At 44.6% G+C, this 14,661-nt stretch overlaps 1 protein-coding gene across 8 annotated transcripts in view; it reads right to left on the bottom strand.

Annotated features, from left to right (window-relative positions):
* The window catches only part of IQSEC2 (IQ motif and Sec7 domain ArfGEF 2), a 367,046-nt gene that overhangs the window by 55,694 nt on the left and 296,691 nt on the right, over positions 1 to 14,661 (bottom strand). Inside the window, exon 1 of one of the 8 annotated variants that reach the window (XM_089692964.1) lies at positions 7,739 to 7,965. The exons of the other annotated variants lie outside the window; for them this stretch is intronic. Within the exon in view, the coding sequence (XP_089549090.1) occupies positions 7,739 to 7,797 (59 nt within the window). The 5' untranslated portion in view covers positions 7,798 to 7,965. Of the gene's footprint in view, positions 1 to 7,738; positions 7,966 to 14,661 lie in introns of those variants that run through there. 8 annotated transcript variants of the gene reach the window in all.

Here is a 14,661-nt window from a genome sequence, read left to right as displayed (position 1 = left end):
CCTCTCTACTCCATTCCAAATGAAACAAACAAGTTGGGGGTTATACAAATAATTTAAAGCCTGACTCATCAATCTAGAGTTGACCATAAATAATGACCATAGAATTATTCCTCCCACATGTGCAGTGATACCAAATATGTGTTACCCAAACACAGTTTACCTACAAATGTCCTAGCTGTGTCCATGTGAAGTGTCCTGTAAAATTTTGTTTTATCCTGTTGGTTAGATTTTTTTTCTTTTCCAAAAGTTATTATTTTGAGTTAAGCAATATAGAAAATGTTGTTACAATAAAATCTGTTGACTTTCAATGAAATTACAGAAAAGTTGTTTGCGATCAGTCCATTTTGCGCGATTTATTTATTTATTTTGCCTTAACCTCCTAGCGGTCTGATTATGTCCATATTTCTGTGCTCAAAGCGGTACATTTTTTTGCATGGAAATATGTATTTTTTTGTATTGTAGGCCTGTAATTTTTAGAAATAACTCACTGAAATCTGTCCGAACAAGAGTCTAGTATACATCCCGGGTATGATAAAATTTAAAACACAAAATCATAAATTATAATTTAATAAATAATCATAAAAAATAATAATAGAATAATATTAAATTTAATTCAGTAATATAATCAAAGCAAAAACACTGAAATTTGAAATATAGCGCCAAGTTCACACATCACTGAGCAAGGTTGCAAAATCATTTTCAGTGTCTGATGACAAATTTCCCCACAAATCATTATCACTCAATTCTACAAGTGGTTCTGATTTACTATCGCTGTTCTCTAGCTGGTCTAAAACCGCTTTTGACCTAAAGGGACGCTTATTGGACGCCATGGACGTTTCTCAGTTTCCAGGCAGAAAGAACGGTAAAAATGCAGGCAGGGCACAGGACAAAGCACTCGGGACAAAATGTATGTGAGATGGTTTGATACAGTAATGTTTTACTATGTGATTTTAGTGTATTTAGTGAATGTCACTTTTTGTCATTTTCAAATTTCCCGCCAGTTCCGTCCCTCGTACGTCCCGCAGGGAACGGGACCCAGATGATAGATGCTGGCATCCGCCGGAGGACATTACAGGGGACACTGCAGGGGGGACATCGCAGGAGCGCAGGACAAGGTAAGAGAAGAACAGATGCCGGAGCAACGCTGCATGGTAAGCCTGAGTGTAGCTCGGGGTTACCGCTTGTGGTACTGAAACTTTACCCCGAGCTACACTCGGGAATACCGTCAGGGAGGTTAATACTAGAAGAAAGGGTCCTCCTCCGTGCTGCCATACTGAAATCCGGCCTCATTAGTATTTACCCCGAGTATAACTTGGCCTCAGAATTATATGTAATAATGGTTAATCCCAAGTGCTACTTTGGTGAAATGGTAACCATTTTTACATAGTACCCCAAGCCTGAGCAATGGAATGGGGTCATTGAAAAGGTTAAAGTAGAACTAAAGGCAAAACTTTTTTTTTCATTTTGGATAGAGTAGAAGGAGAGATGTAACCCCTGTAAGATTTATTTTTGGCATCTGCCCAACTGGAGAAATTTTCATTCACTTCCTGTCTCATAGCCAAAACAGAAAGTGAGAGAAAATTCCTCTAAAGTGAGGGAATCCCTTGTTGACACCAGAACCGGTGTCCCCATTGGAAGATACCCACACTATTTTACTTCTAGGGACAACTTAAACATTTTGGATTTTCTTTTGCTTTAATTTATTTGAAATGGTAACAGGACAAATGGAGAGGGTGAATCTCACTACTGGGGACTCAGACAGCAATAAAAACTAATAGGGGTTCTCATAAATCTCCACTCTGTTCAAAACAAAAAAAAGTTTTGCCTTTAGGACTGGTTCACACCATATGCAGCCCAGTGTGTTTTTTTTCTGCATCAAAAATGCATGGCCATGAGTAGGCTATATGGTTTCCTCCAGTGCAGTCCGTTCCAGTGCATTCCAGTTCCAGAATAAAAGTAGAACATGCTGCATTTTGTTCTACACTGAACTGTACTGGAACATGGTAAAACACATCAAAAACCCACTGGAATGTACCAAAAATGCACCAGAACGCATGTTCTTATTTAGGGTTGACCAGAACCCATCAAGAATGCAACCAGACTGTGTTTCTATGGTGTGAACCAGTCCTTAGTTAAATAATGCTGGAAATCAGTATTGCAATGCCCAACATCAACAAAAGGCAGAAGCAAAATTTTTTTTTTTTCTGCTTCTTCTTCTGATAGGGTAGGGAGGGTTGGAACCTCTCATTTTTTTCAGTGTCATCTGTATCCCATTGGGTAGATTTCCTTTTGCCCAAAATGGAAAGTGAGAGGAAGTTCCTCAAAAGTGAGGGAATCTGTGGTTCTCAACAGAACTAGTGTCCAAATTGAAGATTTCCCTTATATTACTGTTCTGGGGGCAAGCCAAAATGTAGGATTTTCTTTCTCTCTCTGAGATAGCAGTCACTAGGACAGAGGATGAATCTCCCTAACAGTGGAATAGACCGCAATAAAAACCTGACAGGTGTTGTAGTCCCTCTCCGCTCTGTCCAAAAGTAGAACCCATCAGTTTTTATCATTGTCCGTTTACCTTTTTGCTGAACTGCATAAATTTAGTGCCCATCACGTAAACCAATATGCTGATTTGACTTTTGAACCTTCACAACCATGGAGCTCAGCAAATAGGATTATAAGACATTCAGATCATGTACCGCTGCTTGAAGTGGACCTAGTATGAGATATATTTGTTCATCCTCATCACAGGCATGTCAAATAATATGCTAGTAAGACTAAGATACCTTTAATTACCTGCCTCTTCTCTCCCCTTGTCCATTCAACGAATGCCTTGTTTTCAGTGAACAGTATAGAAAGCATTAGGTGAATGGCTAAATGATAGAAGAAGAGGAGGTTGCAGGAAATGATTCCAGGACCACGCTATAGCCAGAACAGTCAGTCTCAGTGCCCAATGCTCACAGCTAACAGTAGTGTCCAGCACAAATAAAACCAGAATTTTTATCACCAACAGCCATCTGGATGAAGCATAAAAAGCGTCAAAGGTAACTTATCTGGACCCAGAAAAAGTTTTTTTTCCTGGAATTCCACTTTAATGATCTCTCACAGCACTTCCCCTAACAATGCCTTCATCTGCTTTTCTCTCCTGAAGGACAGAGCCATAATGTTTCAGGCATCATCCAGGGTAAGTATCTACTGTCTGCACCGAGATGCTTGGTCAGAAATAATACGATTATGTGGATCCTGGTACTTGTACAGTTCCTAGTTGCGTTCACAAATGTCTGAAAGATCATCCTTTGCTACAGACTCCAACCTTTTGACTGTGGAAGTGCTTCTTCCTGTCTGCAAAAGGTTCATGTGATCATCTCAGTCTCAATAAAATCACTTGAATGGAGCTCAAGGGCTCAATAAAGAGACAGCTTTTTTATTATATCATTGCTGTACACTATGAAATATCAGGAATTTCTTTATGTGGACTTGTAAAGCTATTTAAAGGTTCACATTATGGAGATATCCTCTGTCTTTCAGTTTCTCCAAATGTATTCTTTGTTATGTACAGTATGTCCTAATGTTGGTGCTCCCATACACTGGAGCAAATATATGCAACAGAAACCTATATTTTTTTTAATAAAACTTTGGATAGGAGCAGGTTTCTAATCTGGGCCAACTTTGCTGGCTGTCAGGATTAAGTGCGGTTGGGAATTTCTCTATTGTCCATTTTCTGCAAATGGCTTCTCACCAGTATGGGGTAGAGCTGGCCACAGATGGATCAGAATTTGGCTTGTTCAGCAGGGATCGGCTGAATTTCGAACCATCTGTTGTCAGTTTTGTCCGAAAGCAGTTGATCTACTGATCGACTGCTCACAAACAGACTTGCTGGAAAACTTTAGTTTGATCAGCGCTGCAGCCAATGGGTAAAAGGCCTGTTTTTTGCTATAAGAAATATGAAAAGTGACGCAAATAATTTTTTAATGGACTGTAGGGAGCACAAATGTGGAATCAAAGGGATGTAATAGCTGTGATCTCTAGCAGAGTCATGCAATGCGTCTCCAGTCTACAACTCCCCAGTCTACAACAACTTGTATAGAATGCCCACAATCTTTGACCATCGCTTGTAGCATGCCCGCAATCTTTGACCATCGCTTGTAGCATGCCCGCAATCTTTGACCATCGCTTGTAGCATGCCCGCAATCTTTGACCATCGCTTGTAGCATGCCCAAAATCTTTGACCATCGCTTGTAGCATGCCCGCAATCTTTGACCATCGCTTGTAGCATGCCCGCAATCTTTTACCATCGCTTGTAGCATGCCCGCAATCTTTGACCATCGCTTGTAGCATGCCCGCAATCTTTGACCATCGCTTGTAGCATGCCCGCAATCTTTGACCATCGCTTGTAGCATGCCCGCAATCTTTTACAATCGCTTGTAGCATGCCCGCAATCTTTGACCATCGCTTGTAGCATGCCCGCAATCTTTGACCATCGCTTGTAGCATGCCCGCAATCTTTGACCATCGTTTGTAGCATGCCCGCAATCTTTGACCATCACTTCTAGCATGCCTGCAATCTTTGTCCATCGCCTGTAGGATAGCAGGCCGACCACACCACCAGTCGGACACTCTGCCATCATTTTGGCCATCTCTGTAGCCTTACAGGCTTTTTATGCGCTAATTTTGTGAGTATGTTTTTTGTCTTTTTAAACATTTTAATAAACCTTGGATAATGCGCTAGGTGTTTGCGCCACCTCTGTGCTTTTTTCCAGTTCGTTGATCTCATCTGAGGAGGGCTGCATTACCGGGACTTTATCCACAGGTCATCCACACACCTGATTCCCTGGCCTCTCCCTGGTATTGACACCTTTGAGGCACTGGAGAGTTAGTACTTTTAATCGCTTGTAGCACGCCCACAGTCTTTGAATATCACCTGTAGCATGCCTGCAGTCTTTGACCAATGCTTGTAGCATGCCCACAGTCTTTGATCATCCCTTGTAGCATGCCCACAGTCTTTGATCATCCCTTGTATCATGTCCAGTCTTTGATCATCCCTTGTAGCATGCCCGCAGTCTTTGACCAATGCTTGTAGCATGCCCGCAGTCTTTGAATATCACCTGTAGCATGCCCGCAGTCTTTGAATATCACCTGTAGCACGCCTGCAGTCTTTGAATATCGCTTGTAGCACGCCCACAGTCTTTGAATATCACCTGTAGCATGCCTGCAGTCTTTGACCAATGCTTGTAGCATGCCCACAGTCTTTGATCATCCCTTGTAGCATGCCCACAGTCTTTGATCATCCCTTGTAGCATGCCTGCTGTCTTATAATCACTTGTATTATGCCTGTAGTTTTTGAATATCACCTGTAGCATGCCCACAGTCTTTGAATATCACCTGTAGCATAACCACAGTCTTTGAATATCACCTGTAGCATGCCCGCAGTCTTTGACCAACGCTTGTAGCATGCCTGCAGTCTTTAATCATCCCTTGTAGCATGCCCGCAGTCTTTGACCAACGCTTGTAGCATGCCCGCAGTCTTTAATCATCCCTTGTAGCATGCCCGCAGTCTTTGAACAATGCTTGTAGCATGCCCGCAGTCTTTGAATATCACCTGTAGCATGCTCACAGTCTTTGACCAACGCTTGTAGCATGCCCGCAGTCTTTGACCAATGCTTGTAGCATGCCCGCAGTCTTTGAATATCACCTGTAGCATGCTCACAGTCTTTGACCAACGCTTGTAGCATGCCCGCAGTCTTTCACCAACGCTTGTAGCATGCCCGCAGTCTTTCACCAACGCTTGTAGCATGCCCGCAGTCTTTCATTAACGCTTGTAGCATGCCCGCAGTCTTTGAATATTACCTGTAACATGCTCACAGTCTTTGAATATCACCTGTAACATGCCCGCAGTCTTTGATCATCCCTTGTAGCATGCCTGCTGTCTTTGATCATCACTCGTATTATGCCCGCAGTTTTTGACTACTTTAAGAAAGTTGACAACCACTGTCCTACATTGTACAAAGCAGTTGGAAATATATAAATAAAAAACATCTGTTAATGTCTCTGTGCTTGCTGCTTAACAGGACAGGGGATGGGTACACAGCTGCAATTACTTAAGATGAATGGATAACTCATTCTGTGGTTCCTGAACTTGGAACAAAGTCTACCGTGTTCAAACATTAAAAGAAATCTTGGATTTTGCTCACACAAGGCCCATGATCTGTGCTTGGTAACTGTTTTTTTTAAAAGCTAGTTACATCCTGCATCAGCTGCTCCAACTTTGACACCAACATTCACAAACATTGACCCTTGCTGAATCAATATGGATGCTGCTCTTCCTTTTTTTTCTGAATGGCCCTGACTTAATGGGCCCCCAGGTTCTGAGCACCACCCTCTGTAATTGTTCATAATAGTTCAGTATGCTACAACAAATGGAGAAATGGTCTCAGGTCACAGGGCTTCTGAGCTGTCAGTGCAAAAAAGTACTCAAAGTGGGAACAAGGCCCAGCACAAGAACAAACATTGGTAATGCCTTTTTTTCCATAGGATCCACAGTACGGACCATAAGTCCAAGTGTTGTCAACAGTTAGCACAGGAGAACAGTCCAGCGGCAGACAATCAAAACATTAGCCAAAAAAGCCATGTCCAACCCAAACAAAGCTTGCAGCCAGCAAAAGAAAAATCAGCAGATGCCGTGCTGTGCGCCAACACTTGGTGCCCGATTTCAGTGCCCAAACAGAGCAACGCTGGATTGGCATCACACAGGCAAGTGCATTGAAACATACTGTATGCTGCTTGAGAATTTCCAGATACGCCATATATTACTATGGCCCTTCCTCCAGTACAAGATCGATGCACCCTCTGGCCTAAACCGCACACAATAAAAAAATACAACTGCCCTCCATTCAGACACCTATAGAAAATAACACACAGCCAGCGCTGGAAGCCCATCAAGCACATTAGATTAGAAGTGATACCGTGTACCAGGGGCTATACGCAATGGTTTGGAAGATCGCTCTACTAGAAAAGGTTACATAGAGGATAAACAGAGCAAAACAGTAGAAAAGCAACTCTATAACAAAAATCCCCAGCCCTCCATCTATACAAAATTGGTGTTTTTTACAAGTTAAAACACATGTACTACTGGGGTCAGAGCAATGCAGAAGGAAACAGGCAATTAGAGGTCTCCAAAGACAGGAAGAATGTTCCCTCTTTGCTTAATTTGTGTGCTTGTTGAAGTGAGCCCTGCAGGCTGCGACATTAGTAAGAAGTACAAGAGGAGCTGGCGTTTCATCCTCTGAACTCTTTGCTTTGCAGCAATACTAACTACATCTCTGGTAGTGAAAGGGTTACTGCAACCCCTACTGGTGCCGCTCACCAGCCCTGTTCTGTTCTCAGTTGTTTGCTCTGCCAGGATCACTTTTACCCCGTGGCAGATGTAAATATTCCGCAGCATCTCATGCCAAGCTCTCTGCCAGATAACAGACTCAATATGGAGCCACTTTATAGCTTTGTCTGCCAAACAGTAGAAAACTTCAGAGCAAAGACGATGTCCAAAGTGTGGTCACCCACAGAAACCAGCAGAAGATAAAAGCTGATTGGTTGATATGGGTTACCGCACTTTGATTGTGCCCCGGTTATTGCAGCAATCAGGCACCCGGTGCTGTGACATAGAGAAGTCATAACAACACTTTAATTGCTTTCATCGCTGCCTAAATCAGCAGGAAATTGCACAGAAACCTTCAGACAAGACCGTTTCATACCAGAGGCCATGCTGCAGAATCCTGGGCGTCCGGTCAGAGGTGCAGTGAAGGCACCACATGCTGCTGCTGCTGCTGGTGGTGGTGGTGGTGGTGGAAAGGACGGACTGGCTTGCTTCTCTCTCCACTGCCCGGCTAACTGACCCCCCCTTCCTGCGATCACCCAGATGTTCCCCTTCTTGCAGAACGGAGGCAATGCCGCCTCTTAGCCGAGCACAGTGACAGAAGCCAAAAGGGGGGTGGAGCAGTCCATGACAGCCCAAAGAAGGGGAGTGGGCACTGGGAACAGGACAGGAAGGAACCAGCACAAACTGTTTAAATGCTGAGATATGATGGGATAGAGATCAGAGACGGAAGAACACACAGCATAGAAATGAGGAACTGAAGGCGGACAATAGCTGCGGATGCTCCATGGGATAAGAACAATGGTAGCCCCCCATGAAAGGACTGATCACAGCTCCAGATGACCTTTACACACATAACTTTGCATTCTGTTAACTAGCTCTGTACACCAAGGAACGGATCTACAGGATCAAAAGTCAATCTGCTCAGGAGATTGCCCTCCCTCCTCCAAGCAATACTTGACATTTCACCATTTTGGGCCACTGATCTGGGTGGCCTGTGCCATGACAAAAAAGAAAGCTGAATGTCCGTACGCAGAGCTGACTTTAACTTCTTAGTCGTGGCATTTTGCAGCTTAGGATAGATCAGAGTGTAATGCTGTGTGAATGGGAAGGGGGGGTGAGGGCAATAAAGTCATAGCCGCAATAAACTGGATCCCCCGCACTCTGCAGCCCTAACGTGCACCCACAGAGAAGAAGGGGGGTCAGGAGTACCACTGTCTTTTTCAGCAGAGTCTCAACCAGCCAAGGATGCAGTTGCCATGGGGATGAATAGAGTTGCTATGGTTACGGTAGGAGGAGTGAAGGAGGAGGAAGAACAGAAGGAAAAATAGACATAAAGGGATCCGAGTACCCATCACCATGGAGATGTAAAGATGGCAATTATTGCTACATGTATAGTCAATGTATATTTATATATAAATACTCATTTCTACACAAATTGGGCACAGATGGAGATCCTATATAATGGCACAGTTCTGGGATCCTAGAATGACAAAAGTAACACATCCAAAGTGCTTCATACACATGGCATCCTTCTTATGGTTGAAAAGATGCCCAAAAAGTGCCCCTCCTGCCCTGGGTCTGAGACACGGCCCACACAGAGCTTCCTTCTTTATTAACACAACTTTTACTTTCCTGACTTCCAGCAGGGGCTTCAATGACAGGAGGAAGATCAGGGTAAGTATTAGTATTTGTACTATCATTACAGAACATAACTCACAAGTGCTACATTATTCAATGGCCTGCAGACCACAGAAGACATCCGTCTAAACCCGAGACCTTAGATCAGACTTTCTTAACCAGAAATCCATTGAATACCAGGGTTCCTCCAGAGATTGCTGGGAGTTCGTTCAGCAATGACACCTTCTAAAAAAGTACTACTGAAATCAATGAATTTTCAGCTATCTGTAAGGTGACAATCCCAATGACCAGTGTATGAGGAATTCTTCTTGCTGACCATCATGCAAATGTACCGTGAGCTGTAGATATAGTAATTACTGGCAGGGGTTCCCTGGGAGCAGAAAGTTATTCCAAGGATTCCCCCTTGTTACAAGAACTGATCCTCTGTGTTAAAAGACCTGCTGTAGATCTTACTGCACACAACTACTGGCACAGACCCATACCTGCTGATACGGACATCATCTACTGTAGATCTTACTGCACACCACTACTGGCATAGACCCATACCTGCTGATACTGACATCATCTAGTGTAGATCTTACTGCACACCACTACTGGCATAGACTCATACCTGCTGATATGGACATCCTCTACCGTAGATCTTACTGCACACCACTACTGGCATAGACTCATACCTGCTGATATGGACATCCTCTACCGTAGATCTTACTGCACACCACTACTGGCATAGACCCATACCTGCTGATACGGACATCCTCTAGTGTAGATCTTACTACACACCACAACTGGCATAGACCCATACCTGCTGATATGGACATCCTCTACCGTAGATCTTACTGCACACCACTACTGGCATAGACCCATACCTGCTGATACTGACATCTAGTGTAGATCTTACTGCACACCACTACTGGCATAGACCCATACCTGCTGATACTGACATCATCTACTGTAGATCTTACTGCACACCACTACTGGCATAGACCCATACCTGCTGATACGGACATCCTCTACCGTAGATCTTACTGCACACCACTACTGGCATAGACCCATACCTGCTGATACGGACATCATCTACTGTAGATCTTACTGCACACCACTACTGGCATAGACCCATACCTGCTGATACGGACATCCTCTAGTGTGGATCTTACTTCACATCACTGCTGGCATAGACCCATACCTGCTGATACTGACATCATCTAGTGTAGATCTTACTGCACACCACTACTGGCATAGACCCATACCTGCTGATACTGACATCATCTAGTGTAGATCTTACTGCACACCACTACTGGCATAGACTCATACCTGCTGATATGGACATCCTCTACCGTAGATCTTACTGCACACCACTACTGGCATAGACTCATACCTGCTGATATGGACATCCTCTACCGTAGATCTTACTGCACACCACTACTGGCATAGACCCATACCTGCTGATACGGACATCCTCTAGTGTAGATCTTACTACACACCACAACTGGCATAGACCCATACCTGCTGATATGGACATCCTCTACCGTAGATCTTACTGCACACCACTACTGGCATAGACCCATACCTGCTGATATAGACATCCTCTAGTGTAGATCTTACTGCACACCACTACTGGCATAGACCCATACCTGCTGATACGGACATCATCTACTGTAGATCTTACTGCACACCACTACTGGCATAGACCCATACCTGCTGATACGGACATCCTCTAGTGTGGATCTTACTTCACATCACTGCTGGCATAGACCCATACCTGCTGATACTGACATCTAGTGTAGATCTTACTGCACACCACTACTGGCATAGACCCATACCTGCTGATACTGACATCTAGTGTAGATCTTACTGCACACCACTACTGGCATAGACCCATACCTGCTGATACTGACATCATCTACTGTAGATCTTACTGCACACCACTACTGGCATAGACCCATACCTGCTGATACGGACATCCTCTACCGTAGATCTTACTGCACACCACTACTGGCATAGACCCATACCTGCTGATACGGACATCATCTACTGTAGATCTTACTGCACACCACTACTGGCATAGACCCATACCTGCTGATACTGACATCCTCTAGTGTAGATCCTTCTGCACACCACTACTGGCATAGACCCATACCTGCTGATACTGACATCATCTACTGTAGATCTTACTGCACACCACTACTGGCATAGACCCATACCTGCTGATACTGACATCCTCTAGTGTAGATCTTACTGCACACCACTACTGGCATAGACCCATACCTGCTGATACTGACATCATCTACTGTAGATCTTACTGCACACCACTACTGGCATAGACCCATACCTGCTGATACTGACATCCTCTAGTGTAGTTCTTACTACACACCACAACTGGCATAGACCCATACCTGCTGATATGGACATCCTCTACCGTAGATCTTACTGCACACCACTACTGGCATAGACCCATACCTGCTGATACTGACATCCTCTAGTGCAGATCTTACTGCACACCACTACTGGCATAGACCCATACCTGCTGATACTGACATCATCTACTGTAGATCTTACTGCACACCACTACTGGCATAGACCCATACCTGCTGATACTGACATCCTCTAGTGTAGATCTTACTGCACACCACTACTGGCATAGACCCATACCTGCTGATACTGACATCCTCTAGTGTAGATCTTACTGCACACCACTACTGGCATAGACCCATACCTGCTGATACTGACATCCTCTAGTGTAGATCCTTCTGCACACCACTACTGGCATAGACCCATACCTGCTGATACTTACATCATCTACTGTAGATCTTACTGCACACCACTACTGGCATAGACCCATACCTGCTGATACTGACATCATCTACTGTAGATCTTACTGCACACCACTACTGGCATAGACCCATACCTGCTGATACTGACATCCTCTAGTGTAGATCCTTCTGCACACCACTACTGGCATAGACCCATACCTGCTGATACTGACATCCTCTAGTGTAGATCCTTCTGCACACCACTACTGGCATAGACCCATACCTGCTGATACTGACATCCTCTAGTGTAGATCTTACTGCACACCACTACTGGCATAGACTCATACCTGCTGATACTGACATCTACTGTAGATCTTACTGCACACCACTACTGGCATAGACCCATACCTGCTGATACTGACATCATCTAGTGTAGATCTTACTGCACACCACTACTGGCATAGACCCATACCTGCTGATACGGACATCATCTACTGTAGATCTTACTGCACACCACTGCTGGCATAGACCCATACCTGCTGATACGGACATCCTCTAGTGTAGATCTTACTGCAGACCACTACTGGCATAGACTCATACCTGCTGATACTGACATCATCTACTGTAGATCTTACTGCACACCACTACTGGCATAGACCCATACCTGCTGATACGGACATCCTCTAGTGTAGATCTTACTGCACACCACTACTGGCATAGACCCATACCTGCTGATACTGACATCCTCTAGTGTAGATCCTTCTGCACACCACTACTGGCATAGACCCATACCTGCTGATACTGACATCATCTAGTGTAGATCTTACTGCACACCACTACTGGCATAGACCCATACCTGCTGATACTGACATCATCTACTGTAGATCTTACTGCACACCACTACTGGCATAGACCCATACCTGCTGATACGGACATCCTCTAGTGTAGATCTTACTGCACACCACTACTGGCATAGACCCATACCTGCTGTTATGGACATCATCTACTGTAGATCTTACTGCACACCACTACTGGCATAGACCCATACCTGCTGATACTGACATCCTCTAGTGTAGTTCTTACTACACACCACAACTGGCATAGACCCATACCTGCTGATATGGACATCCCCTACCGTAGATCTTACTGCACACCACTACTGGCATAGACCCATACCTGCTGATATGGACATCCCCTACCGTAGATCTTACTGCACACCACTACTGGCATAGACCCATACCTGCTGATACTGACATCCTCTAGTGCAGATCTTACTGCACACCACTACTGGCATAGACCCATACCTGCTGATACTGACATCATCTACTGTAGATCTTACTGCACACCACTACTGGCATAGACCCATACCTGCTGATACGGACATCCTCTAGTGTAGATCTTACTGCACACCACTACTGGCATAGACCCATACCTGCTGATACTGACATCATCTAGTGTAGATCTTACTGCACACCACTACTGGCATAGACCCATACCTGCTGATACTGACATCATCTACTGTAGATCTTACTGCACACCACTACTGGCATAGACCCATACCTGCTGATACGGACATCCTCTAGTGTAGATCTTACTGCACACCACTACTGGCATAGACCCATACCTGCTGATATGGACATCATCTACTGTAGATCTTACTGCACACCACTGCTGGCATAGACCCATACCTGCTGATACGGACATCCTCTAGTGTAGATCTTACTGCACACCACTACTGGCATAGACCCATACCTGCTGATATGGACATCATCTACTGTAGATCTTACTGCACACCACTGCTGGCATAGACCCATACCTGCTGATACTGACATCATCTAGTGTAGATCTTACTGCACACCACTACTGGCATAGACCCATACCTGCTGATATGGACATCATCTACTGTAGATCTTACTGCACACCACTGCTGGCATAGACCCATACCTGCTGATACGGACATCCTCTAGTGTAGATCTTACTGCACACCACTACTGGCATAGACCCATACCTGCTGATACTGACATCCTCTAGTGTAGATCCTTCTGCACACCACTACTGGCATAGACCCATACCTGCTGATACTGACATCATCTAGTGTAGATCTTACTGCACACCACTACTGGCATAGACCCATACCTGCTGATACTGACATCATCTACTGTAGATCTTACTGCACACCACTACTGGCATAGACCCATACCTGCTGATACGGACATCCTCTAGTGTAGATCTTACTGCACACCACTACTGGCATAGACCCATACCTGCTGATACTGACATCCTCTAGTGTAGATCTTACTGCACACCACTACTGGCATAGACTCATACCTGCTGATACTGACATCATCTACTGTAGATCTTACTGCACACCACTACTGGCATAGACTCATACCTGCTGATACTGACATCATCTACTGTAGATCTTACTGCACACCACTACTGGCATAGACCCATACCTGCTGATATGGACATCCTCTACCGTAGATCTTACTGCACACCACTACTGGCATAGACCAATACCTGCTGATACGGACATCCTCTAGTGTAGATCTTACTGCACACCACTACTGGCATAGACCCATACCTGCTGATACTGACATCATCTAGTATAGATCTTACTGCACACCACTACTGGCATAGACCCATACCTGCTGATACGGACATCCTCTAGTGTAGATCTTACTGCACACCACTACTGGCATAGACCCATACCTGCTGATACTGACATTATCTAGTGTAGATCTTACTGCACACCACTACTGGCATAGACCCATACCTGCTGATATGGACATCATCTACTGTAGATCTTACTGCACACCACTACTGGCATAGACCCATACCTGCTGATACTGACATCCTCTAGTGTAGATCCTTCTGCACACCACTACTGGCATAGACCCATACCTGCTGA

The sequence above is a fragment of the Staurois parvus genome, unplaced genomic scaffold, assembly GCF_062004578.1.
Source record: "Staurois parvus isolate SC_StPar_1 unplaced genomic scaffold, SC_StPar_1.0 ptg000608l, whole genome shotgun sequence".
NCBI classification, from domain to species: domain Eukaryota; kingdom Metazoa; phylum Chordata; class Amphibia; order Anura; family Ranidae; genus Staurois; species Staurois parvus.
This window is presented reverse-complemented; position numbering and strand designations above follow the sequence as displayed.